Genomic DNA, 26,624 nt, shown 5'->3' on the forward strand with positions numbered 1-26,624 from the left:
TTCCTTTTCCTTGCTGTATGACATTCCAAGGTATCACCACACAGACAGACACACACCCCTTCTCGTGCTCTCTGCCCCACCTTGCCTCTTAGCAGTCCTGGTGTTGAACTTCATACTCCATGGCCTGGACGCACGCATTCCCTTCCTGGCCAGAGTCTCTGTGTCCCGAACCATTTCACGTAGGAGCTTCAGTGACCTTCAGGCATCTCTTCCCCACCTTTCATACTGTGCCGGCTCTCCTAGCAAGTAGCTTTGGAACTTGCAAAATACAGAAAATATAAAGTGGAAAATGAGATTTGCCCAGAATGACACTTAATATGTGGGCTTTCTTGTGCCAGTCCTTCCTCCCTCTCTCTTTCTCCCTCTCTCTTTTTGCCCCTCTCTTTCTCCCTCCCTCTTTCACTCTGTGTATATCAATGTATGCGTGTATACGTATATGTACACATATATGTTATTCGTGAGGATTGTCGTTGCTATGAATGTAATTGTTATATATGTTACGAATTTATTTCAAAACACGGGTTTTAATGACTTCAGTGATTGTTTCGGGAAACTGACTTCCCTTTACCCTGTTGGTTCTGTTTTAAGCCCTGGAAGAGGGGGTGACCATTCATCCCTTCCCAGGGCATAGTCATTGACACCCCCTCCCAGCGAGGACGCAGGAAGTATATAATTCTCCCGTGTGCCTTCTCCTGTTGCCTTTTTTCATCTTCTGGATCTCAAATGGCAAAAATGTGACATAGCGGCTAGATTGTTGAATGATTAGTCGAGTAGCAGAAACCCACCGTAGCAGGGGGATACAGGTCACTAACAGGGTAGCAGCCTGATTGAGTGAAATGACTCTGGAGCTGGAAAGTCTGGCTCCAGGTTTCTGATTCGCCCTCATTAGGCATGGGTTGGCTGTGCTACGTAATGTTGCACGGTGGTTTCCTCATCTCATGAAAGGGGAGTGCTAAGAGCCTGCAGGCTTCCTGGGTTGTTGTGACAATTAGACCAGGTCGTATCTGAAAAGTGCTTAGTGTGGTGGCTGGCAAGGAGTAATTGATTTTGAAAACCCATAGTGACTTAAAACTATGAGCTGTTAAGAGGAAGACCATATTTACTAGCATTTCACCTTTGGCTTAGGACGTCCAAGGACGTACTTGTTGTATTTTCATTGAGTTCTTTAGAGTTTCAACTTGATCTTAGCTTCTTCCTACTGTCCATGGGGAATTTACATGCATGTATATATATGTCTGTATTTATGTATATAATTTATTTATATACACCCATATATACATACGAGAGAATAATTGAATGGCAATAAAAAGCAAGTGTGATACGTTCTAGTACGTACATTCTAAATGACTGTGCCATTCTGCATACTCCCTGCCATATTAAAGACCTTGTATGATTTAAATGTTTGGATATTGGTCTTTAATTGTCTAAATGAGTTAATTCTATCCATTCCAAATTAGATCATTGGGGATTAAGCCAGCATTTTCCTCTGGCATATCTACCATCCAAAAATAATGGTTCTAATTCACTGTTTTTATAACTAGTAAATAAAAGAAGAGAATCAAGCATTTAGCCTCCTTTTTCTAGATGCATTGTACTTCTGAGTAATTAAATAGCCAACATAGGAAAGGTTTTTGTTTTTGTTTTTTTAATGAACTATAATGGGAAAAAGAATTAGAGTGTCTGTTTTGTAACCCTGATGAAGACGTGCATCTTCAATGGTTCCTGAAACCATGAAATAAAAAATTGATGGGGAGCTTTATAAGGCATGGATCAAGCTAAAAACCCTTGAAACCAGCTGTCAGTCTTTTCGCAGACAGACCTGAATCGATACTGTGCCACCTCAAGTAGAACGTAGAAACCCTGTCACTCTGTATATCTCTTTATGTTCTGGCCGTCGGTACAGCAACAGAACATCCGAAACCCTAAAAGGCCGTGTTTTAATTTTTGCTTTAGACTCTCAGATGCATTTTAAAGAACTTCAGAGGGAATGAGCAATCTCTTATTAAATTTACCCAGAGATTTGCCATTTTGGTTGTTCTTTCTTCATTCCTGATGTTCCTGGTCTCCTCTGGTACCGTTTCCCTTCTGTCTGAAGCACTTCCTTCAGCAATTCTTTTAAAGCAGATCTGCTGGCAACACATTCTCTTAGTTTTCCTGCATCTGACCATGTCTCGATTTCACCTTCACTCCTGAAGGATATTTTTACTGCATATAGAATTCTGGGTTGACAGCTCTGTTTTTAAGCACTTTAAAAATGTCATGCCACTTCCTCTGGCTTCTGTGGTTTCCGATGAGAAATTTGCAGCCATTCAAATTGTTTCCCCGTAGAAAATGCATCATTTTTCTGGCCGCTTTGAAGATTTTTTTTTTCTCCCAGCCTAGCTTCAGCAGCTAGATTATAGTGTGTGTGTGTGGGGGGGGGGGGGGGGGGCTATGTGGATTTCTTTGAGTATATTCTGCATAGGGTTCTGTTTGAATGTGCAAGCCTTTGTCTTTTGCTATACTCAGTACATTTTCAGGTATTCTTTCTTCAAATCATTTTCAAGTACTGTACCTTCTCCTTGTGGGATTCTGATAACAACTTTGGATCTTTTGTGATCATCCCACAGGTCCCTGAGGCTCTGTTCAGTTTCTAGTCAACCTTTTTCCTTTCATTGTTCAGGTTAGATCATGTCTGTTAGTCTTTTGTCAAGTTTACTTTCTCTTCTGTCATCTCTAGTCTGAGCCCACAAGGTGTGTTTGTTTCTTCGTCACTGTATTTTTCAGTTCTAAAGTTTGTTTTTGGTTCTTCTTTATACCTTCTGGGTTCTTTGCTGAGACTTTCTATTTTCCATTTGTTTCAAGAGTGTAGGCGATTGCTTGTTAGAGTCTTTCTGTAAGAGCTGCTCTGAAGCCTTTGTCACATAATTCCAACATCTGCCTTATCTTGGCGTCGATGTCTGTTGATTATCTTTTCCCATGAGAATTGAGATTTTCCTGATTGTTTTCACAAGGCAAGTTAATTTTGGATTATATTCTGGATATTTTGTTGGTTATGTACGACCTTCTGGGTTTTGTGTCAGTCCTGCAGAGAATGCTTATATTTTTGTTTTAGTAAGCAAATGACCCTGTTGGGTCAGGCCACAGATTCCTAACAGCCCCTCTGTGGGCTGCCATTGTCATAGTTTTCAAACTGTTTTTGCACTGCTGTGTGGATGTGTGGTGCATGGGCACCTCCTGTGTGGTCTGTCTGAGACGTGGGCAGTAGTTGGTGAGTTTGGTTCTCAAAGTCTTGGGTGCGCTTATTAGGACCAGATCCATGCTTGTGCAGACTGGGGACAGCCTAGAAGTTCATAAATAACTTTATAGGGTTGCTTCTCCAAGTTCCTCCCTGCCCACCACTGTCTTTCCGATACTTTGTAGTTTTCCTGGGACTGTGCCGGGGGAATGAGGGAATAGTAAATTCACCACTATTTCAGTGATAGATTGAATTTTGTTCTTCTTCCCCAGTTGGTCTACTCCAGTTTACTTTCCAGAATCTAAAAATAGCTGTACCATGTATTTGGCTAGGTTTTTATTGCAGCTGCACGCAGTGGCAGAGACAGGGCGGGTGTGATTACCGCATCTGACCTGGAATTGGAACCTCCCGCAAATCAGTCTTAGGATCACAAGGAAAGAGACAACCAGATGTTATTTGCCTTCTGATATGACCCAACAGGAACACACATCATCACTGTGAGGTGTTTCTGCCAAAACTTCCAACCTGAGCCTGATTGACTGAGCCTGTGAATCTGCCGTAGTCAATTTGGGCTGTAGTAACAGAAGGCCATGGACTGGGTGACTTAAACTTATTTCTCATAGTCCTGGAAGTCCAAGATCCAGGCTACCATCGTGGCTGGGTTCTTGGTGTGGGCCCTCCTCTTACTGATGTCTTCACTTGGCCTTCCCTGGTGAGGAAGGCAGAAGAGAAAGTAAACTTTCTTCTTTCACACATAGAGAAATCCCTTGGCCCCTCATCTCATAACGGCCCCGATCCCATCCTGAGAGTGCCACCTTCATGACCTCATCTTACCCTAATCTCCTACCAAAGGCTCCACTCCAAGACCATCCCGTTTATTAGGGGTTAGGGTTTTAACGTGTGAACTCTGGGAGACACAACATGACGTCTGTAACACTAACCATTTGTTTACAGGAAATTCAGGGACAGGGGAACATGTTAGCGACTCCATGGGGAGACATACTGCCAGATCCAGAATATGGGAGATTCTTCAGGACTCCATTGCATCCATTAATAAATTCTAGGAAAAATTAGAAGAAGAGGGAATCTACAGACTGAAGGGGAGAATGAGTGACAAATCAGTCAAATGCAACATACATATCTCATTTCAGTCCTGACTCCAACAAGCCAACTGTAAAAAAAAAAAAAAGTGGGGGCACCTGGGTGACTCAGTCAGTTAAGCCCCCGGCTCTTGATTTTGGCTCAGGTCATGATCTCACGGTTCGTGAGATCAAGCCCCACATTGGGCTCAGCTCTGACAGTGTGGAGCCTGCTTGAGATTCTCTCTCTCCCTCTCTCTGTCCCTCCCCTGCTTGCTCTCTGTTGGTGTCTCTCAAATTAAATGAATAAACATTTGAAAAAAAAATAACCCCCAAAATTGAGGTAACTGGGAAAATGAATTGTGGTTGTATATTTAATGATGTTAAGGCAATCCTGTTAGTTTTTTAAAGTGTGAGAATGAAAACAAAAAATGAAGTGTGAGAATGATAATCTGTTTATTATTTTAAAAAATACTTATATATAAAGATGTATCTGTATGTATACATATATAATATCTAATAGCATATTAAATACAGTAATAATAAGTATAATAATAATTAGAAATATATAAAGATGAAATCTCATGAGGGGTAGTGGATGTGGGTAGGGTTGAAATGAAACTGTCAGTGAGTTGATAATTTTTAAAGCCAGATGATTGGAACATGGGGATTCATTATGCCAGTCTCTATTTGTGTACATTTGGCATATAATAAAACAGTAAAAATAATAAAAGCTAAAGGAGAGGTTTCATTGGATTATGTCTTGACTTTGCATCGATAACTAAAGAATCATAAATTTTTTTAATGTTTATTTAGTTTTGAGAGAGAGAGAAACAGAGCACGAGTAGGGGAGGGGCAGAGAGAGAAGGAGACACAGAATCCAAAGCAGGCTCCAGGCTCTGAGCTGTCAGCACAGAACCCAACACGGGGCTCAAACTCACGAATCTTGAGATCACGACCTGAGCCAAAGTGAGACGCTTAACCGACTGAGCCACCCAGGCACCCCTGGAGAATTGTAATTTTAAAGAACTTTGTTTTTACAGATGTGTTTTCCCACTTTTTGCATTCATTTGACTCAGGAGTGAGGATAAGCAAGAACCAGGATTTCCTCTTAGAGGCTCGCAATGCTGAGATTTTACTCTTTTGCCTTTTGTCCTTTCTCCCTTGGCTGTGTTCAGACCTCTCCTTCTTCCCTGTGCTCAGACATTCTTGGCTGGAGCTCGGCTGGCCACATGGCCCTGACCTGGGTCCCATTCAGTGAAGACAGAGACTCCTGCCCAGAACCGAGATGGCAGAGTTGCCTGGGTGACCACATGGAACACTGATTCACGCTAAGGACCTTATGCTATTGCTTTCACTGTACTTGTGCCCAGAAACACCACCAGGTCCCAGACTGTGTTTCTTCCACTGCTGACAAGTTCTTGCCTGTCCCCCCAAGCAGCCAAATGGTTTCGCCAGTGTCTCTGTGGTTTTTGTTCACAGAGCCCCTTGGTGCTGGCATGTTCCCAAAGCTCTGGTCACGTCAGCAAGATTCGATTCTATATTTCTTCTTCACTCCTCCGCCAGTGGCAGTGGCCTCAAGGAGTTGGGCCCGCATCAGATGGGCAGCAGGAGGACCCTTTCGCCCATTGCTCCAAAGCCCCCTCATCAAGGTTTCCTTAAAGACTCCTTCCTGTGTGACCTGCTTCCTTACGGAACCATCCCTGGTTTGCCAGGGCTGGGCCAGGTCATTCTCCTGTGTGTTCACATACCGTCCTGGGCCTCCTCCGAACAAACGCCACCTAAAAAGAGAGACCTGCCTTGAGCACCCTATTAAAACATAACCCCCTTCCTCGCCAGTCTTCCACTCTGTTTCCTTCTCTGCTTCACTCTTCCCAGTGCCACCTTGTGTTCACGTTCTGTCTTCCCTGCTTGTGACCTCGTGAGATGGTATATTGGCAGGTTCACAGCTGTGTCCCCAGTGCCAGGCATGCAGTCGGGCTCGGCCTTAGCACGAGGAAATATATGTGGAACGAATCACACTCGTCATGCTTTATCTTCATTGCCTATTGCCTTTCCTGTCTCCCCACTAGAATGTCAGCTCTGGAAGAGCACAGTCTGGGATTTCTTTTATCCCCTGTGCCTAACGGAGTGTTTTATTTGAAGGAAGTAGTCAGTCATAAACGTCTGTTGACAAATGGGCCAAGCAACTAACTAATCAAACAAAGGGTTAAAGAAGGAAGACAGGCAGTCAGGATATATTCCTAACATATGGATGTCTTGAACCTCTTCTGCAGTCTCAGATGTATACCCGGAGGGCATATTTAGGCCACACATTGTTCATTAGCCCCCACCTCCTGCCTTCTTTCAGATTCTCTTCTTTCCGCAATTTCTATGCCAGACCTGTGCACGATGCCGCAAAGGATATATACCTGGGTCACATACAGGACCCTGGCATTGTTGAGATCGTACTCGAGCAAGGGAGACAGTAATGCTCACATCCAGATGATTAGAACATGGGGTTGGCAGTTGGGAGTGCTGTGGGAAGCTGTGATGGGAAGGTTATTTCCCTCTGGGCTCATCAGTGGGAGCTGTTAAAGGACGCGGACCTAGGAGAATGAATACCATTAAAAAGTTAGAACTACAGTTTCAGGCTTAGAACCCAGGCAGAGGCTGGGAGGCGTGCAAACTACAGGACATAGAAGCCACTTGGTTGACAATTGCTGAACACTTACATGCATGTGGCACATTTCTATGCGCTTTAATGTGTCTAATCTCATTTTAGGTTGGTAATATTACTCCCTTTTTATAGACAAGGAGACAGGTACAGAGAAGTTGAATAGCTTGCCCAAGGTCACCCAGTAAGTGGTACAGTCAGTATCTCAACCCACACAGGATAAATCCAGGATCCAAACTCTTAACCACTATATTGGTAGGCGTAGTTATGTGTAATGTGCATAATGTTAATTATAACAAGCATCTATTGAATGCCTCTGCGGGCCACATGCTATTCTCAGTTATTTGCATGTATTATCTCAATTATAACAAAATCTCATTATATAGGCACAATTTGCTTTGTAAGTAGGTTCCAGCCAAACGTGAGGCTTGAACTCACAACCTTGATACGAAGACCTGAGCTGAGATCAAGAGTCAGATGCTTAACCGACCAAGCCTCCCAGGTGCCCCAATAATGGCAGTATTTTTATCCCCCACTTTACAGATGAGGAAAATGAGGCTGAGAGAAGTCAGATGATTTTCCCAGCATGATGTACTAGTGAGTGGGAAAGCTGAAATATGAACCCGGGTGGACTTCACACTCAGTTCTAACCATAACAGCAAAGTGTATGCTTGGCCTGGTAGGCTGGGGCAGATCAAGAAAAGTTAAGAATTGAGGGTTGTATTTTATACCCAGTCAGGAGCAGTGGGTATTGAGCCAAGTGCATGCCAGGTGCGGAGAGGGAGAAGGTCAGACGTGGCTGGAGCCTGAGGAACTGGGACATGGTGGTCCTTTAATAGGAGTGGAATCACAGGAAGGGGGCGGGGGGAGGTCGTCCATTTCAGACACGCAGAGTTTGAGGAGAGGGGATGTTCAGGCAGAAGTGTCCACAGGGCGTCAGGAATGAGGTTTAGTGCAGGAGGAAAGGTCTGGGGAGCCATCCACGCAAAGGCAGTGGTCGGGGCAGTGAAATTGGGTGTTAGACAGGAGCTAGGCACGTCCGGGAAGCCTTTCTAGGGAGGAGGAAACAAACTACCTCAGCAAATTCTGCCGCTGGCACCTGGTGGACTCTAGAGGGGTTTTGGAAATTCAAATCCTCTGAGTCCTTGGAGACTGAAAAAAAGGCAAGTAGAATTAAGGACTCTTGGCCTCCTGCCTCTGGCCCCACATAATGACCTCTTGCCCTCCTGCAGACTCGGAAGAGGTTCTAGCTGCAGAACATGGCTGTGCATGGGCCCCAGTGGCTTGGTGGGCAGAGGACTGCGGGAGAGGCCTTGCAGAGCAGACTTGGAGAGGAAGGCAGGAACTCGCAGCTGGCCGCACACGGGCTGCCTCTTTGAAGGTCGGCGGCAAGCGTTTTCCAGGCCACAAAAAGGGTAGTGCTTGTTAATGGGACAGATGATTTGCACAGAGGCTTGGGGCCAGGCGCCCTGCATCCTGGGACAGAGGAAGTCCCAGGGCAGTTCCATCTCCCCCAGCTGCCTGGTTTCCAGAGAAATGGGGCTGGAAAGACAAGATTTCCCTGGGGGCCATGAGGTTGGGATGCCTGGTGAAGAGGGGAAGAGAAACCGCCACAGGATGGGGAACAGATGGTAAGTGAGGGCGCTGGTGATGAGGGGTTTCTCATTGACGTGCTTTATGAAGAACCCTTTGAGGTAGAAGAGGGGCTGACTTCACAGACTTTAAATGGATTAAAGGCGACATTTCCTACATCCTGCCAGAGACGGATTGCTTCATTTCCTGTCTCGAAGCCGGTCAGTTGCTTTTGGGCAACCGCAGTGGGCCTCGGGTCCTTCTCCTTCAGATGTGGTTGAAGTAAACGCTGCCAGTTTAATTAACCACTGAGCTTAACCTTAACTCATTCCTCTCTCTCTCTCTCTCTCTCTCTCTCTCTCTCTGGCAGGGAAAGACAAGTTCTCTTTCCTGACTATTGTGGGCTGGGAAACATCCTGAGATCCCTGTTTGTTGTGCTGATAATAACTGAGGAGTTTTTGAGTCTGCTGTTGAGTTTTTGAAATCGACTCTCCAGACCATTTTTCCCATCCTTGCTGAGATAAATAGCGTTCCTCTTTCTAGTTACCTAAGTAAAGTAATACATTTTCGGGTGACTGGTAAACCTGACCAAGGACAAAGAAAACATACATTTGGAGCACATTAAATATTACTAGAAAATACTGAGACGTAACATCCTAAAGAACAGAGTATTTCCCGCTCGGCTGATGAGCTGTGCATTGAGCAGTTACCGTTTCAGGGTCCCGCGGAAGGCTCTACGGGACCACAGGGACCCGTAAGACTCTTTCCTGCCCACCCAGAGCCTGCGGGGCTGGTCCACCGCAGTCCCATGTACACTCACCCCGAGCTTTGGCTGAGCCTGGTAGGTAGCTGCGGAGGCCCTGGAAGAGATACCGTGAAACTCGAGCTGTCTGGGGTCTTAGGGGAGATTTGCTCCTCTGGTTAAGTGAGTCTGACTAATAACTGAACATCTTTATACTTTTGAGGACCCTGGTTGCCAGGGATCTCTCTGAGATGCATTGCATCCTGGCGTAATCAGTGTTTACCTTTATTGGTGACAGTGCAGGGCCATTCTTAGAAACGTTAATTTTTAGACCAGGCTATAATATAGGGTTGCCTTTGGCTCCTTTTGGAACTTTCTGGTCTCTTTTGAAACTATCTTAGGCTGCTCTGCTTTTGGAATTCTTAAGGCAGCTTTTTATAGCTTTTCTGTCTCCTGCCATCGACATCTGCTGTTATTTCTTGCTGGCAGTTTGTCTGTAGAGCGGCAGTCAGCAGCCCCTCTCCCTTCTCATTCGCTGTGCCTTTGGGAATGGGAACCCAGACCTTGTTGGAATTCACATAAATGGAGAATCCATAGACCCTGAGGGAGGTGAAGGCTTGAGGGCCCTTTTGCGAGGAAGCTCCTGGCATTTGAAGGACACGGACAGGACATCGCAGCGTGTGTCTTGATGGTTCAAAGGCTTTTTTCTCCGGCTTGCCGCTGGCTTAGGGGAATGTTCCGTGGGCTTCCTCTGCCTCTGTTTCTCTGCCCTGAGATTGGGTGGTGGGGAGGATACTGTTTTCTGAGGAGCCGCCGATGAGGAGGTACCCCAGGTATGGCTTTTTGCCAGCACGTACCTGTGTCTTCTGAGCAGCTGGGCACCTAAGCGCGAAAGATACTAAAACAGGTGTTTTTGGGCCAGAGAGAATTTCGTGAGGGAAGAGTGAAGGAAAAGGACAGTGAATGATCCCTGGGACATTTCTGCCAGAGTAGACACTTAACATGTTTTCGTGAAATCTTTCAAGCATACTGAAAAGGAAAAGTGAGATTAAATGAACACCTGTGTCCCCAACGCCGTGTTTTAAAAATCCCATTATCTATTGTTGTTACCATATTATTATAACTATGTTAACTGTAGTTAATAATAATCTGTCATAGTATTAATCCTATAATGGTATAACTAGGTTAACTATAGTTAATAAAACTGTATTGTATACTTGGAAGCTGCTGAGAGAGTAGATCTTTTTTTTTTAATTTTTTTTTAATCTTTATTTATTTTTGAGAGAGAGACGGAGTGTGAGCAGGGGAGGAGCTGAGGGGAGGGAGAATCAGAAGCAGGTTCCAGGCCCTGAGCTGTCAGCACAGAGCCCGATGCGGGGCCCGAACTCACGAACCGTGAGATCATGACCTGAGCCGAAGTCGGATGCTTAACCGACTGAGCCACCCGGGCGCCCCAAGTAGATCTTAAAAGTTCTCATCGCAAGAAAAGAAATTCATAACTGTGTATGGCAATGTATGTTAACTAGACTTATTGTGGTGGTCATTTCACAATGCATGCAAGTATCAAATCATTATTTTGTATACCTGAAACTAGCATAATATTATATGTCAGTTATGTCTCACTTAAAAAATCCCATTATTTCTGTTTTGACTTATTTGCTTCAGGTTTGTTTTTTTTTTTTTAATTTTTTTTTCAACGTTTATTTATTTTTGGGACAGAGAGACAGAGCATGAATGGGGGAGGGGCAGAGAGAGAGGGAGACACAGAATCGGAAACAGGCTCCAGGCTCTGAGCCATCAGCCCAGAGCCCGATGCGGGGCTCGACCTTGCGGACCGCGAGATCGTGACCTGGCTGAAGTTGGACGCTTAACTGACTGCGCCACCCAGGCGCCCCAACTTCAGGTTTTTAAAATAAAAGGTTACCAGGCATCATTAGAAGTTTGCAGTATGTACTTGTTCTTGGATTCTGTCCTTCTCCCTTCTCTCCAGAGGCATCTACTGTCCAGAACTTACTTTTCTCCTTCACTGTCATATGTGTGAAATTTATCCATCTTGACTCTGGTTCTTTGATTTCTCTTTCTTTCTTTTTTTTTTTTTTTTTTTTTTTTTTGTTGTTGTTGTTGTTGATTGATTTTTTACTACTCTTCATCAGGGGTTGGCAAACTATGGCCCCTAGGCCAAATATGCTCTACCACCTGTTTGTTTATTTTTTATTTTTTAAGTTTATTTATCTTTTGAGAGAGAGCACACATGAGTGAGCAGGGAGGAGCAGAGAGAGAGAGGGAGAGAGAGACTCCCAAGCAGGCTCCATGCTGTCAGCACAGAGCCCGATGTGAGGCTCAAACCGGTGAACCCTGAGATCATGACCTGAGCCGAAATCAAGGGTGGGATGCTCAACCGACTGAGGTACCCAGGCACCCCATCCCACCTGTTTTTATAAATAAAGTTTTATTGGAACACAGCCATGCCCTTTTGTGTATGAATTTTCCATGGCTGCTTTGCATTACAATGGCAAAGTTGAGGTTCTAGCAGACACAAAGGCAGAATGGTTAGCAAAGCCTTAAATATTTATTAACTGGCCCTTTACAGAAAACGTTAGCCTCCTCCTGCTGCGGAATTCTCTTACAACACTGTAGCACGTTGTACCTGTTTTCCCATGGGTGAGCATTTGGGTCATTTCTGATTTTTTTATTTTACACGCAGTGCTTCCGTAAACATTTTTGTTTTGTTCAGGATTCTCCTGGAGCGTGCAGTAAGCGAAATCACTGGGCTGTGGGGCATGTGCACCTTTTTACGGGCTGTGACTAAATTGGTCTCCAAGGTGGATCCACCAGTTTGCGCTCCCACTGGTGGTCCCTGAGACCTTCTCTCCCTCCACATCCTTGCCAACAACCTGATATTTTAAGACCGTAAGTTTGGCAAGTGTGCTGTGGTTAAGGCGGAGCTTTATTACCGATGACAGTCAACGTTTTTTCAAGTCGTTATTGACCATTTGCCATTCCTCTTGTGGGAACTGCCCGGTCGTTTCACCCATTTTCATACTGAGTTGTGCATCTTCTTCCTTTTGGGTTGTGAGAGATCTGCCTGAGATCTGCCTGTGTGAGCCTGCCTGATAGTCCTTTTGGCTGCATGGGTTAAACCCAGTCTGTGACTTGGTTGTCAGTCTGGATTCTTTCTCAGAGCTGTGTCTTAAGGGATAGTCAGTCTTCGTTCATCTTGAAGATACGTGTGATCTGTATATACGCCTAACACGCACGGGTATGTAATGTGTCTGTGCGCGTACATGTGCACACACGCACATACAGATAGATGCCTTCTTTTCCATGGGAAAGTTTGCAGGGTTGCAGGGGTGTAAGGCTGACAGACAGTGAGTGGATGCCGGCACCGTCAGCAAGGTTGACTCAGCACAGACTCCCCTACCAGAGCCTTCACGTACGTGTGCAGAGCCCCATCTTGGAGTGATTACAGCGCCTTCCCGAGGCTGTCTGTCAGAGCGAGCTGATTGCTGCTGACGCCTCGGCTGCGGGCACGTGACCCGCGAGGTCCCAGGGAGGCTGAAGGCCACCACGGAGGGCTGCCGAAGGGTTTGGAATGCTGCCTTCGACAGAAACCGAACGTGATTTGTGGTTTGGGCTTCCCCATTTTGGTTTTGGCTGAAATCAGACCTTGGTTTCACTCTGATCAAGTTGAACAGCTCTGTGGCCCACAGCGATTTAAATAATTAAAACTTAATATTTTCAGGCCAGACTGCTTTTATTTGACTTTACACTGGTCCATTATCTTTAAAACTGAGAGCCCTGGCTTCCTCCTCCCCTCTACCTCCTCTGACCTTTCAAGTCAAGCTTTCTGAGTTAAATAGTTAAAGATACTGGGGAAAAACAAAGCAGAACAAAACAAAACAAACAAAAAAACCCTCTTCAGTCCTTCGGGTTTATGAAGCCCTGTGAAGTCTTCAGCCCTTGCAGCCTTAATTTGTGTATATCTTAACAATAGCTCAGTGAAGCATGTGGGAAAGATGTATTACAAATGCCATCTTGCAGGGGCACCTGGGTGGCCCAGTCGGTTAAGCGTCCGACTTCGGCTCAGGTCACGATCTCGCGGTTTGTGGGTTCGAGGCCGGCATCAGGCTCTGTGCTGACGGCTCAGAGCCTGGAGCCTGCTTTGGATTCTGTGTGTGTGTCTCTCTCTCCCTCCCCCTCCTCACTCATGCTCTGTCTCTCTCCCAAAAAATGAATAAACATTAAAAAAATTAAAAATAAAATGCCATCCCACAATTGAGGACCGCTGAAGGGCAGCACGGCTAACTTGCCCCTGACCCCATAGCAATCCCTGTGCTAGCCCCAGCGCCCCAACCCGGTGCTCTTCCCATCACGTGTGATGCAATTGTGGGCTTGGTTTAGTACCCCACATCTAGTATGACCCCTCCTCATCGTCACCAACGTTGCCCGTGCAGGGAGGGCCCCACTCTCTGGACCGAGACAGACATTACTAAGGGAGTGTGTCTAATGTTCCCTGAGCGTTATGCTACGAGTCAGACTTTGCACCGCACGTTTTCTCACACGCCATCTCATTGGATGCGCGAATTAATGCCATAAGCAGGGCCGGCTTTAGGTCCTGTCTCCTGCACAGGTAGCCAGGGCCCAGACTCCACTTGGAAGGGCACCATGCTTGCTTTTATCCCCTGCACTGCCTTCTTGAATTTTTAACTAATTTCTGAACAGTTGACCCCGAGTTTTCATTTTTTAATATTTTTGTTTTTTGTATTTTTTGAGCCAGAGAGCGAGAGGGAGGGGCAGAGGGAGAGGGAGGGACAGAATCCCAAATTGATGTGGGGCTCGATCTCACGGCTATGAGATCATGACCTGAACTGAAATCAAGAGTCAGACATTTAACCGACTGAGCCCGACCCCACATTTTCAGTTTGCACTGGGCCCCACAAATTATGTAGCCAGTCCTGTCTGTAGATAAAGAAACCGAGACTCCAAGAGGTGAAGTAATTTGCGCAGGATTACACGGCTAATAACTGGCAGAGCTAGGATTGGACGGATTTCTACTTTGCTACTTCATTTGTTGAAAATAGCAATGAGCCTTGTTTGAATCGCACTGCAGGGAACAGGGAAACAGGTAAATTGCATTGTACAAATACTGATTTTCTGTGGAGAATTGCTTGTGCGTTGAGTAGTTTTGTGTAGACCTCACGCTGGCTAGTACCACTCTTTTCCTTTAGGGGAGGGACAATACCTGTCATTTCTTTTGAGGTTCTGAAAGTGCCTAGACCAGGGAGCCTCACAGCGGTGCTGCTCAGGCTGACCGAGAAGGCTAATGGGCTTCTTGGATTGTAACGAAATTGAGACCTCTGAGTTTACCTTGGTAAGCCATAAAGATACATGAGGGATTAAGAGGCTTGTCCATAGTCCCAGAACCAGAAGAATCCAGCCCAGCTCTTGGACCAGATCATGCCATCACTCCCTGGGTGGCAGGTGTTCAGGGATCCCCAACTCATCTCCTCCTGGCTTTGCTTATCTGTGTGTCTTATGGTACCAACCATTTCACTCTGACTTTCCCAGGAGATTCGGGTTTTGCCCCAGGCCCCTCAGAGGCAGCTGGCCAGCCTAGAGGTTAACCATGTGGAGTGAGTCATTGCCTCCTGGCCATGTTGGTACGTTATAAGGGTACCTCCTGGTGACTTGGGAGAAGGAGCTATTAGAACAGGGCAGGGTAAGTGTTGTCCTGTCTTCCTCATTGGCTGGCCAGTTTCCCAGGATGGTCATTGAGTCCGCCATCTTGGTAGATGAGCTCACTGCTTCCTGAGCAGGACACACTCCTGGTTTGGGGGCTTCTCCAAGGGACTCGCTGGCCTCCCTGATGATCTGCTGTGTTCTCCCTTCACAGCCGCCAACCCTCTGCTTTGCTCCACCGCCCGCTACCACTGCAAGAATGGCCTCTGCATTGACAAGAGCTTCATTTGCGATGGGCAAAATAACTGTCAAGACAACAGCGATGAGGAAAGCTGTGAAAGCTCTCAAGGTAGGAAGCCTCCTAAGCTTTAAAAAACAATTGCGTCGCCATATACCACAGTTAACACTGAACAGAAAGAAACAACACCCATACCCCCTCCAAATACAACAGCCATGTTAGTTTTTACACTTTGCCTTGTGGCCCTTGTACATATGCTTTTAACCCTAATGCACCTACCATTTTGTATTTTGTGTTTCTCCTGTTTGGAGTATCGCATATACATTTTCTCTCCAAAACTGTAATTTGCCCCAGCTGCCTTGCATATGGTCAGGGTGCTCTACTGTGGTTTTCTACGTTGTTGCATGAGTTGGGACCACCTGGATTGGTTTTTTTCCCATTGCATTACTTCTTTAGGCTAAATTCTGCAGAGCACAGTCCGTGGCTTACACCTCAATGTGCAGCTGTTTGAAACAATACTTCCTTTTCTTTACATGGTTGCTAACATTGTCTGCACATGTCAGTTTTATCTTCATATCCCGGGCGTTCGCTGCTGTTCTATTTTTTCCATTTTTGCTAATTTAGGAGTCCTAGAATGATAGCTCCCCAAATGCTTTAATTTGCATTTCTCTGATTATGAGCAAAGTCAACATTTTCCCCCATGTGTTTGTTTACTACTTTGCTCCCGCTTGCGTGAATTGCCTGCTCCTATCAGGGTTTTTCGCTCTCGGAGCTGTTTTATAGAATCTGAAGACATACAGTTGGGGGGATGGAAAGATGAGCTTTTAAGAGAGCCCAGAAGGACACAGCAGGGTCATATCCTCTGTTAAAACTGACCAGGTTCTTTTCTTTACTCATTGACTCTTTTCTTCAGTGATTAAAAGAATATATAAAGATTTAAAAATGTACATCCAAATTAAGGCATCCTAAGAAGTATGTATTTCTAATGTTATAAACTGGTGGGATCTGTATGCAATCATTACTTTTTTCACTTAATGTCAAGTTGCTGTGATTCACCTACATTGTTGCTTATCGGTAGACTTCATTTGTTGTGACTGTTACTCAGTATTCTGCTGTGTGTACCACAGTTTATAGATTTAATAAAATTATAAACTGGAAAGGCAAGAGAAAGGTGGCTAACTGCTTGGCTCATATGTTGGGAGGCAAGATGGATGGAGTAAGCTCTGTGAAGTTACAGAGAGGCCAGTTTCAAAGTCCTAGCTTTTATTTTGGTTGATGTTTATTATTATTAGGTGCAGGCCATTATTAAAAATGGATGAGTGAATGAATGAATGAATGAATGGGTCAGGCATAGCCCACTGGTGAGGGTAGGTCACACATCAAGGATTACACCAATCCAAATCTGTGTGCCTGAGGTCCATAGACAAGAAAAGACAAAATGTGTATCAACATAGATTTTGCCAAAATTGGTGCAGAGAACAGCTCTGGGAGGTGAGTCTTAGGTAGCATTACCCTCTGGTTGTCCTCATCCAGAAAAATGCCGTCCTTGAGTTTTTTCTTCACCAGTGGTTCTCAAAGTATAATCCTCAGACCAGCAGCATCAGCATCGTGTGGGAACTCTGTGGAAACACAGAGCTCGGGCTGTGCCCCAACCAACAGAATCAACCCAGGAAGTGGGCCCAGCAGTCTGTGTTTTAACAAGCCCTCCAAGTGATTCCAACACATGTTAAATCTGAGAACCACGGTTTTATACCAACTTTAGAGACGTTTCTAATCTTGCCATTTCCCTGGGAATTTCTAAACTGCTGATTGAATGGCAAGGTGTTTCTAGCCTTTACACAAAGTCAGATGTTTATACACCAAAACTTACCAGTGTAACTCCTATGGCCTCTGCCATCGGCAGCAATAGATACCACATAGGGGAATAGCGGTCACAAAGTGAAGGTATTAGCATAGATAGAAGGGATGGAAGAACATTTTCTGCAAATACTGTTTCTTATGTAGTTTGTTATGTGTTTATGTATCCTAGACTCACCTGTGGTGCCATGAGATGTTCAGCAAAACGACCCCTATCTCAAAAATTTGGAAATTAGGGAATTTGTCCTGGTGGGTTTGGGCAGCATCCCCCTACCCTCCACATGCTTATCCCTGCATTTTGCTGTAGCAGATTCTTGCTCGCCCTTAAGAACTATCTCTGTGATGGCTGGGCGAAGTTTGTATTTCTAAATCCAGCTCCTTTCTCTCTCTCTGCCTTGTACTCTCATTGTTATAAACAGAGGTGGAGGGTGAGTCAGTGGTGAGACCCTTGCACACGAAGCCCAGCTCTTGGCAGATATGAAACTTGAAGCAGCATTCGTTAGTCTCTTGGCTTTGTGCCCTCCTTACCCAAACAACACCCCTGTAGAATGTAAGCTCTGTTTGCATGTGCTCCCCGAAAACATGTCCCATCCGGGCACGGGTGACAGCTGTCAGGTGCCGTTTGGCGTGACAGCCTCCGAGCCCGGGTGCTTTGCATTGTGGAAAGGCACTTCTGCCAGTTACCAAAGAACAGGAAGAAGAAAAGTGTGCCTTTTTTGCCCCTCAAATGCCACCGATCCTACCTAGCTGCCCAGCGCCCTTGCACATAGTGGATTCAATAAATTGTGTATGCTAGAAAAGATGTCTTTGTCGGGTGTTATGTTATGACGCTGCGTTTAATTTGTCCCTTCTGTGCTATGACAGCGTATATATATTTAGGTTATGTGAGTTCAAGTGTACACAGTCTATTAAAATAATAAGTATCACTTCTGGTATTTAAATAGAGTGGGTGGTTCTGTCATTCCCTCAATGGGAGTGTGCCCTGTAGTGACGGGGACAAGAATCTGGACCTGCTGGCCCCTTGGCCGGTGTGCAGTTCTGTATTCCCACTATGATGTGAGTGTCTTTCCACTCCGGGTGTGATTCTAGTATAGAGGGTGTGCTTGTCTCTATCGAGTGGCTTCTAAATGCGAACTGGCTACTAATTCCAGTGCGTGAACAAAGGAACGCCAGTGTTCTGGGGCTGGGGGAAAACCTGACTCAGACTGGGCTTTTGAGAGACCGTGCTTCATGCAGTGTCTTCCTGAAGAATGTCAGAGGCATCTTGACTCGACAAAATATGGTCTTACACGGCGCGGGATTTGACCCATTGTCCTCTGAATAATGTGAACATTTATCGAGTCTTACCAAGCGCCAGATACTGTGCTAAGCACCTTCTGCACGCGAGCTCATTTAGTCAGAATACATCCTCTCTGCTCCGGCGGGGCTTCCAGACCTTGAAAAATGTGTCTTTGCTCTCACTCGGTGTGGGAAAGAAAATTATATTTTATAATGTTTATTTTGATGGAGTGGAGAGGACTGGCCCTAAGACAGGAAATATGGTGCTTGAAATACTTTTCTTCCGACTTGATGAGGGTATGAAAAAAGTCGTGTCTCCACTTGAGAGACACCAGCTGTGTGTGCCTCTCCTCCCTGTCTTGCTCATCCCGATTTAGTTCCCTCCTCTATCCTTGGCCTTTGAAACCAACAACAAACTGTCAGAAATTGGAAGTGGGAGGGGACCTCGAAAGCGCAAACATGACCGTGGACCTTTCTATTTCACCGGCAGTGGTGGGGGGGGGGGTGTTTTAGCCAAAGAACTCGGCGTTGGAGTCGATTTTTAATTGGGGATTTACTGATTGGAAACGTAGCCTGTATATCAGATCATTCCAAAAGCATAGCTTTGGAGCAGGCTCGCATATGGCTTTTCTGTTTCTTAGGAACCCGTCTGAGAGTCCACAGAACTGCCGTGCACGTGTTGGGTGTGGCCAGCACTCAGGTAGCCTTAGATATGTTGGATTCAATCCTAATTGAGCGGATAGATTCTTTTCAACTTTGGATAAATGACTGACTGTGGCGGGCATCCTACAGTGATCCCTACCCCCTGGGGTTCACGCCCTGGTAGAGTGCGGTCCTTTGAATGCGATCTGGACCTTGTGACTTGCATGGTTTCTTTCCTTTTTGTTTTAATTGTGTCAAAATACTCGTCACATAAAATGTAGCACCTTAACATTTGTAAGCGTATAGTCCAAAGGTGTTGTGTATTCGCACTGTTGTGCCACCAACCTCCAGAACTTTACTATCTTGTAAAACTGAGACACTGTACCCACAGACAACTCCCTGTTCTCCGCTCCAGCCCCTGACAACTGCCATTCAACTTTTTGTGTCCCTGCAGTTGACTACTCTAGATAACTCCTATGAGCGGAAGCATACAGTATTTGTCATTTTGTGACCGGTTTAGTTTTCTTAGCAAAATGTCCATAAGAGTCATGCTATAGCGTGTGTCAGAATTTGCTTCCTTTTAATTAAGGCTGGATAATACTCCATTGTATGTCTGTACCACCTTTTGTTTATACACTCACCTGTTGATGGACATTTGAGTTCCTTCCACGTTTTGGCTGTTGTGAAGAATGGCCGTTGGGAACATGGCTGTAGAAAGTGTGATTCAATTTTAGTGAAGAGAGTAGCAGCACAGTTGATCGAATGTCACTTCCAAGATTAGATTAGAAAAGATTTTGACGTTTTGCATACTCTCTCCTGCTGACGCCTATGGAAGCTGGCTGTCATCTTTGGGCTGCCTCCCAGATGGGCTCATGTGGCAAGGAACTGGGTAGGGCTCTGATCAGAGGCCAGGGAGGAGCTGAGGCCTGTCAGCGGCCACCTGAATGAGCTTGGAAGTGGATCTTCCGCTAGCCCAGCCCTGACCTGTCTGTGGCCTGGCGCACACCTTGATTGTGACCTTTTAAGAGGTCTTGAGCCAGAGCTAAGCCACTCCTGGATTTTTTGACCCATGGAAACTGTCAGACAATAAATGTTTGGTTCCTTAAAATAAATTTTGGAGTAATTTATTGTACAATAATAAATAACTAATAAAATGAATACTTCCCAAGCGGGTCCCAGTTCTGATTGCTCTCATTGCAGAGAGCTTATGAAGACGTAGGTGTTGTTGAGCGGGTCAGACCTTTGAAGGGAGATCAGGCACACAGGAGATAGATATATACACGGATAAGCGTTGCTTTGCGCAGTAAGCGTCAGACACCGGTTTTAGCATTGTACCTTTATTTTCCCATCCAGTCTCACAAAATCCCTGTGAGAGCAGCTCCTCTCCCAGACACATGATCTCCATTTCTAGATGAAGAGCTCGAGAAGCACACAGGTTGTTCCGTGGCTGTGCCGCGTTCACATAGCAAGTAAAGGGTGAAGCCAGGATGGGACGTGGATCGTCCAGCATACAGACTAACGTTCTTCGTGGTTCTTCATCGTCCCCTGACACTGCCTCCCGGTTATCACTCACCTGGGACCAGGAACTCCAGGTGATCAGTCCATGCCCGCCCTTGGCCCTCCTGTGAGCTCACGGGCAAGGTTGTGTGTGAAGGCTGGCATATCTTCCCTGTTTCCATACTCAGGTTTTCCTTTCAGTATAAAAGACTAATGATGCCTGTCCACCTTCCTGCTTGATGAGAAATGCTGGAGAGTTAAGCTCTTCTAAAAAAGCCACCAGTGCCAAGATAGCTAATTGAGTATTTTGGCAGTTGGGTTGCAGTTTCTTTATCTTGCCTGCTGTATCCTGGTGATAACGCTCAAGGAGAATTTGGAAAGCTGGTCGTGAGGTTTGGCACCTCCCCAGAAGCTAACAGTGACAGCTTTGTCCTGTTTCTTCTGTAGAAGTGTGTGTTAGTGTGTGTGTGTGTGTGTGTGTGTGTGTGTGTGTGTGTGAGAGAGAGAGAGAGAGAGAGAGAGCGAGAAGGAGGGAGGGAAAAAGGGAGAGAGAGCAAGCAGTCCTTACTGGTGTTTTTTGTCAGTGGGAAGGTAATGGGGTACCTCCATGTGCCAGGCCTTGAGCCGCATACAGGGGATACAGTAATGGCCTTGGCCTCTCTTGAATTATGTCCTCCCCCCCACCTAAAATTCATATATTGAAGTCCTAAACCCCAGGGCCTCAGGATGAGACCTTATTTGGAAATAGGGTCATTGCAGATGTGATTAGTTAAGATGAGGTCATACTGGAATCAGGTGGGCCTCTAATCTAATCTGACTGGTGTCCTTACAACATAAAGGGCAAACTTGCGTGAGTGTGTGTGTGTGTGTGTGTGTGTGTGTGTGTGTGCATGCGCGCGCACACACACAGACATGCACACACACAGGGAGAACTCCATGTGAACATGAAAGCAGAAACGGGCTAATATATTGATGAGCCAAGGAACTCCAGACACAGCCAGCAAACCCACCAGATGTTAGGGGAGAGGCACAGCACAGATTCTCCCTCAGGCCCTCAGAGGGAGCCGACCCTGCCAACATCCAGCCTCCAGAACTGTGAGACAGTAGATTTCTGTTGTTTAAGCCATGTAGTGGGTGGCACGTTGTGAACAGCGGTCCTAGCAAACTAATACAGCCCCCAGGACGCCACCCTCAGGCAGGGCACAGCCGTGTGCCCAGTGCCACAGCGAGGGGATGGGAGCTGCCGGAGGGTGGCCAGAGCACGAAAGCAGGGTGAGAGCAGGGCCCGGGGAGAGGTGAAAGCACGCGGGGCACCGAGGGGACCGTGGGGGCTGAGCATGAACCCGTGGGGAGAGCCGCTGCTCTGCCTGCTCTAGGGGTCGTAGAGCCGTGCTTGGTTAATGGGACATCTCCCCGCTTGTATCTCGAGACGCTCCCCTCCCGTTCGTGGCGTACAGGCCTCATTAACCGTGTCTCCACAGCAGTCCTGGCCCTAGAGTCAGTGAGTCAGCACCCCTCCAGGGGTCTGACTGAGACCATCAGCACCCGTTTCCAGGCACCTCCCGACAGTTGTGCTTGTGGCTTTCATCTGCTGAGCCTAATGCCACAGCCAGTCTAAACCCACCAGTGACCGGCTCCGGGCGGGAGCCAGAACGGGGGCTTCCAGTGAGGAAATATATAGCTGCAGGAAGGAGGAACTAGGGACAGGGACTGCGTCTTACCCCACCCTCTCAAATAAACACCTCAGAGAAAACCCTGTAGCCGTGGGAATCCGACACAATATAACCGAGTGATCCAACAGCCAAAGAGCATTTCTAGAGGAACCCAGAAGGCACGAGATTGGAAGAGTGCTAGTTTTTATTATCACTTTTCAAATATCAGTGGAAAAGAGCCTTATACGTTTAAAAGCAAAAAAGAGCCTTCTAGGTTCAGGGGATCCAACCAAAAATGTCGCCAGCTCGAACTTGGTGGAGAGTCAGGATTTCCCACAAAACCGTTGGCCACCAAGTGGTGTCAAGGGCTGCGTCAGAGGGACCCTCAGAAAGACTCGTCCCCACGAAAGAACTCATTTGGCTTTGCTTAGAATAAAGCTGCTGGAGGTACTATTAACGGCAGGATTGCAGAAGCCTTTTTTCCACTTTTAATTTGAGAGTTTGAGAGCCCGGCGGGGCGAGGAAAGGTGGAAATGCCGAAGAAACAGGAGGATGGGCAATGCTGCCTTTCTGTACCTGTGGAGTTTTCTTCCTAATAGTCGAGTGCGTCACGAAAGCTTCCTTTCCTTCAACCACTGCAGCGGGGGCTTGAGGATTTCTGAAATGTCCCTCGTTGAGAAGCAAGTCAGAGTGACTCTCCTCCCGAGACGGTAATTGCTTCCTGATCCCGCAGCCGCCGTGGTAATCTTCAGAGCTGTTTCTTTAGGCCCTCCCATTGCTTACACACGTCTCCCTCCTCTTGGCTCTCCTGGCTTCTGCCTCCATCTGTCCATCTGTCCCTCCCTCTCCCTGGCATGTGGGGCATCCAGCCTGGACACCTGAGGCTGTGGACAGAAGTTTCAGGGCAATGGGGACTGCGTGTGGGGCTTCCTGCCTGTCTGCAAGTCTGCTTTGCAAGTTTTCTGAGCTGCTGCTTGATCATGCTGGGGCCATTTATCTGCCCCGTCTGTGGACAGCTTCCCCCCCACCCCGGTCCCCACCCAGCACCCTGTTATTTTCCTGGCTATTCCCAACACTCATTCACACACACGCCGTTTGCAGAGTGCCCCCTGTTGCCTGGCCCCACTCAGGTCCTGGAAGAAACACACAGCTAGATCCGATTAAAACTGCTCACGGTCTACAAGGGAGAAGCAGCGTGCCCTGCAGATAATTACCCAAAAGTGTGATAAATGCTGTCGCAGAGGAGCGAGTAGCACGCTGTGGTGACACGAGGGGCATGACTGAGACAGTGGGCGAGGACAGTTTCCCTAGGGGAGTATGGATAAATACTCTTGAAGGATAAGTAAAAATGGAGACAGAAACAAGCACGAGGCTGGGCATCCTGCAGGAGCGGGTAGGGCAGGAGGAAAGTGTGCATGTGTGTGCGTGTGGGGTAGGGGTGCATGGTGGGCTGAAACTGTCAGGGTGGGTTGGCGCCGGCCGGTGGAGACCCACTCCCTACATGCCTCACTTGGAAGGTGGAGCCAGAGGAAGAAAACTAAGAGAAATGAGATGCTCAACCCCGGTAAGGAAAGTCACAGGAGGGGCTGATTCCGACTGCATACAGCCAGCATTGTGATTCTCCGTGGCTCCTGGTTGGCTCTGCTGACCCACCGGCAGGAAAAGCCTAACCGAGATTTGGGGATACTGTAAACGAGGTTGTGGAATAATCGATTCTGTGAATTCTCTTTGGGGAGGGCCGATGACCGTGGGCTGGGTGTTCCCCGTCTCCCACCCTTGACTAGTAGCTTGCACTTCCTTCCTGGGTTATGCAGTCCTGTAATTATCTTTCCCTTGTTAGCCCCAGTTTGGCTACCTGAGAACTCTTGGCCTGTGAAAGGTGGAAATGGGCTCTGATGTTACAGATATCTTGTCACATTCCCCAGAGGCTCCCGGACCTCTTTCTCATTTCCTCCCTGTTGCTCTCTGAAGACTGCAGCCTATCAGTCTTTGGTTCTGGAATGCCCCAAAATGACATGTGGCCACGTTCTCCCTCCGTGAGTTCTTTTCCTTGAAATCGTGTCCCTTCTGTAATCACGTGAGCTGCTCAAATTTGCACCGGTAGTCAGCTTTTCTTGAAGGTCTTTGGCAGAGCACTTTGCTGTGAGGAGTCAAGATAATTCCTAGGAGCTTAATTTTCAGTTGAGAGAAAGACCAGGAATGCACAATCACCCCTTTGGCCAGCACTACCAACTTGAAAAATGTTGCGTTAATCCTTGCATTGAAAAGTATACATTAATGTGCTGTATGTTCTGGATACCAACGTACATCAGATATGTTCTATCAGCTGCCCCGTCCTCAGCTCCTTCCTGACTGCGTGCTCCACTTAAGACCTTTGGAAGGACGAGCCCTCCGTGCTCTGAGACTGTTCCCAACCACCTGAGCCACTGTGGACCCAATGGGGCAAGGACACCTGACCCGAGGCCAGTCCGTTCATGGGCTGGCTGGCAGCAGATCAGAATGTCTCCCTCAAACTCAGACACTCAGGGCGGAGTCAGCCTTAAGAGGCTGAGCAAATGTTTTGCTTTATCCCCCATCGCCCCCGGTTCTCAGCCCTGGTCCCCAGCCCTGGTCCGCGTGAGGCCCAAGGCCTCCATCTTTCAGTGAGTATCCCAGAGTAGACCTTCCCTTCCATGTGAGCTGACTCGACTGGACCACATGTGACGATAAGCGGCAGCCATTCACGGACTCATGGGAAGAGGTCGTTTTGTACTCGGACGAGTAGGAGGGAGTAGGAAGACGCGAGAGGCGGAGCAAAGAGGGAAAGGTGCAAATCCTTCGGGGACCTTTAGGATCCGTGCTGAGCGTTTCTTCTCTGATTTTTTCCACTGTGACGTTCTTAGTTTGGAAGACTTGAGGTGGCCCAGGGACTCCATATTAGTCAGGAGATGGGCTGATACAGTGGCTAAAGTAAGGTGGAAGTGATACTTTAAGTAAGTGCCTTAAATAAGACAAAGTCTCTCACATGCGACACCCCAGAGATGAGCAGTCCGGGCCGACTGGGAGCCCTGCCCTCTTTGGGGCTCCCGAGGCTGCTCCAGTGGCCACCATTTCCCAGACATCAGAAAGAAGAAAAGAAGGAGAAAACCAGGACAGGCCACTTCCTCTTTTAAGGAGGTGACCCGAAAGCTGCACAATGTCAGCTTTCTTCATAAGCCAGTGACCCGAACTTAGTCACATGACCACACCGAGCTGCAAGAGAGTCTGAGGCATGTATTCTTTTTATTTTTTAATTTTTTAAATGTTTTTTTATTATTTTATTTATTATATGTTTGTTTATTTTTGAGAGAGAGAGAGAGAGAGAGAGAGAGGGCCCAAATGGGGGAGGGACAGAGAGAGAGACACAGAATGTGAAGCAGGCTCCAGTCTCCGAGCTGTCCGTACAAAGCCTGATGCGGGGCTCGAACCCACGTAATGTGAGATCATAACCTGAGCCGAAATCAGATGCTTCACTGACTGAGCCCCCCAGGTGCCCTGCATGTATTCTTTATCATTGTGGGCACGCCTGTGCCCAACTGAATCTCAGGAGTATATGTTCTGAGAGGCAGAAAAGGAGAGAATGGGGAATAATTAGCCTGTCTCTGCCCCAGGCTCTTGTAAACTGAGCCGATAGACTGAGGTTGCTTTATGCCAATAGCGTGCCCTGTCGGGTTTTGGTACTGGCCACCACTCGACCACAGACTTCTCTGAGTGGCATTAATCACACCACCTGAGAGAGGACGCTCAGTGGGCGCTTCGCTTCCTGGGGCTCTCGGACGCAGCGGGACTGAGTATTCCTGCACTGGCCTCCCTCATTCCCAGATGCCTAATTGGAGAGGCACTTTACATATTTGCCCTACCTTCATGGACTCATTTAAAAAAAAATTTTTTTTTAATGTTTATTTATTTTTGAGACAGGTAGAGACAGAGCATGAACGGGGGAGGGTCAGAGAGAGAGGGAGACACAGAATCTGAAACAGGCTCCAGGCTCTGAGCTGTCAGCACAGAGCCCGACGCGGGGCTCGAACTCACAGAGTGCGAGATCGTGACCTGAGCCGAAGTCGGCCGCTTAACCGACTGAGCCACCCAGGCGCCCCGTTCATGGACTCATTTATTATAAATGTGTTGTGACCCTTTGAGAGCCAAGCTTTTACCTTAATCTTGGAGTTTGATCAAGGTGGTAGTTATTCTTCAGATGACAGGAACCTGACTTTTCACTTGCTTTTTCTGCAGAAGTCTCAGATCTGGCTCACTTTGCATCTGAAGGAAATCTCCAAGGACTGATGCTTTGTCCTCCCTAGCTGATTGGTTAGGCAGCCTTTCCCTTGTGGCTCAGAACCTTCTATTTATTTTCTTTCTAACTGTCTTGGTCTACCAGTGCCTGCCGGTTTCTCCCTTCTGGAAACATGCCGTGTGTTAGGGAAGTGACCGTATGGTGCCCATGTCCCCACAGTACACATCCCTGTGCTTTTCACAGCCAATTACTTCTCCCTGTCT

At 46.9% G+C, this 26,624-nt stretch overlaps 1 protein-coding gene across 3 annotated transcripts in view; it reads left to right on the forward strand.

Moving 5' to 3' along the window:
- LDLRAD3 (low density lipoprotein receptor class A domain containing 3) overlaps window positions 1–26,624 on the forward strand; it is a 241,193-nt gene that overhangs the window by 114,162 nt on the left and 100,407 nt on the right. For all 3 annotated transcript variants that reach the window (XM_043580969.1, XM_043580970.1, XM_043580972.1), the window contains one exon: window positions 15,160–15,294. In XM_043580969.1, the coding sequence (XP_043436904.1) occupies window positions 15,160–15,294 (135 nt within the window). The remainder of the gene's footprint in view (window positions 1–15,159; window positions 15,295–26,624) is intronic.

Source organism: Prionailurus bengalensis, chromosome D1 (assembly GCF_016509475.1).
Source record: "Prionailurus bengalensis isolate Pbe53 chromosome D1, Fcat_Pben_1.1_paternal_pri, whole genome shotgun sequence".
Taxonomy (NCBI): Eukaryota; Metazoa; Chordata; class Mammalia; order Carnivora; family Felidae; genus Prionailurus; species Prionailurus bengalensis.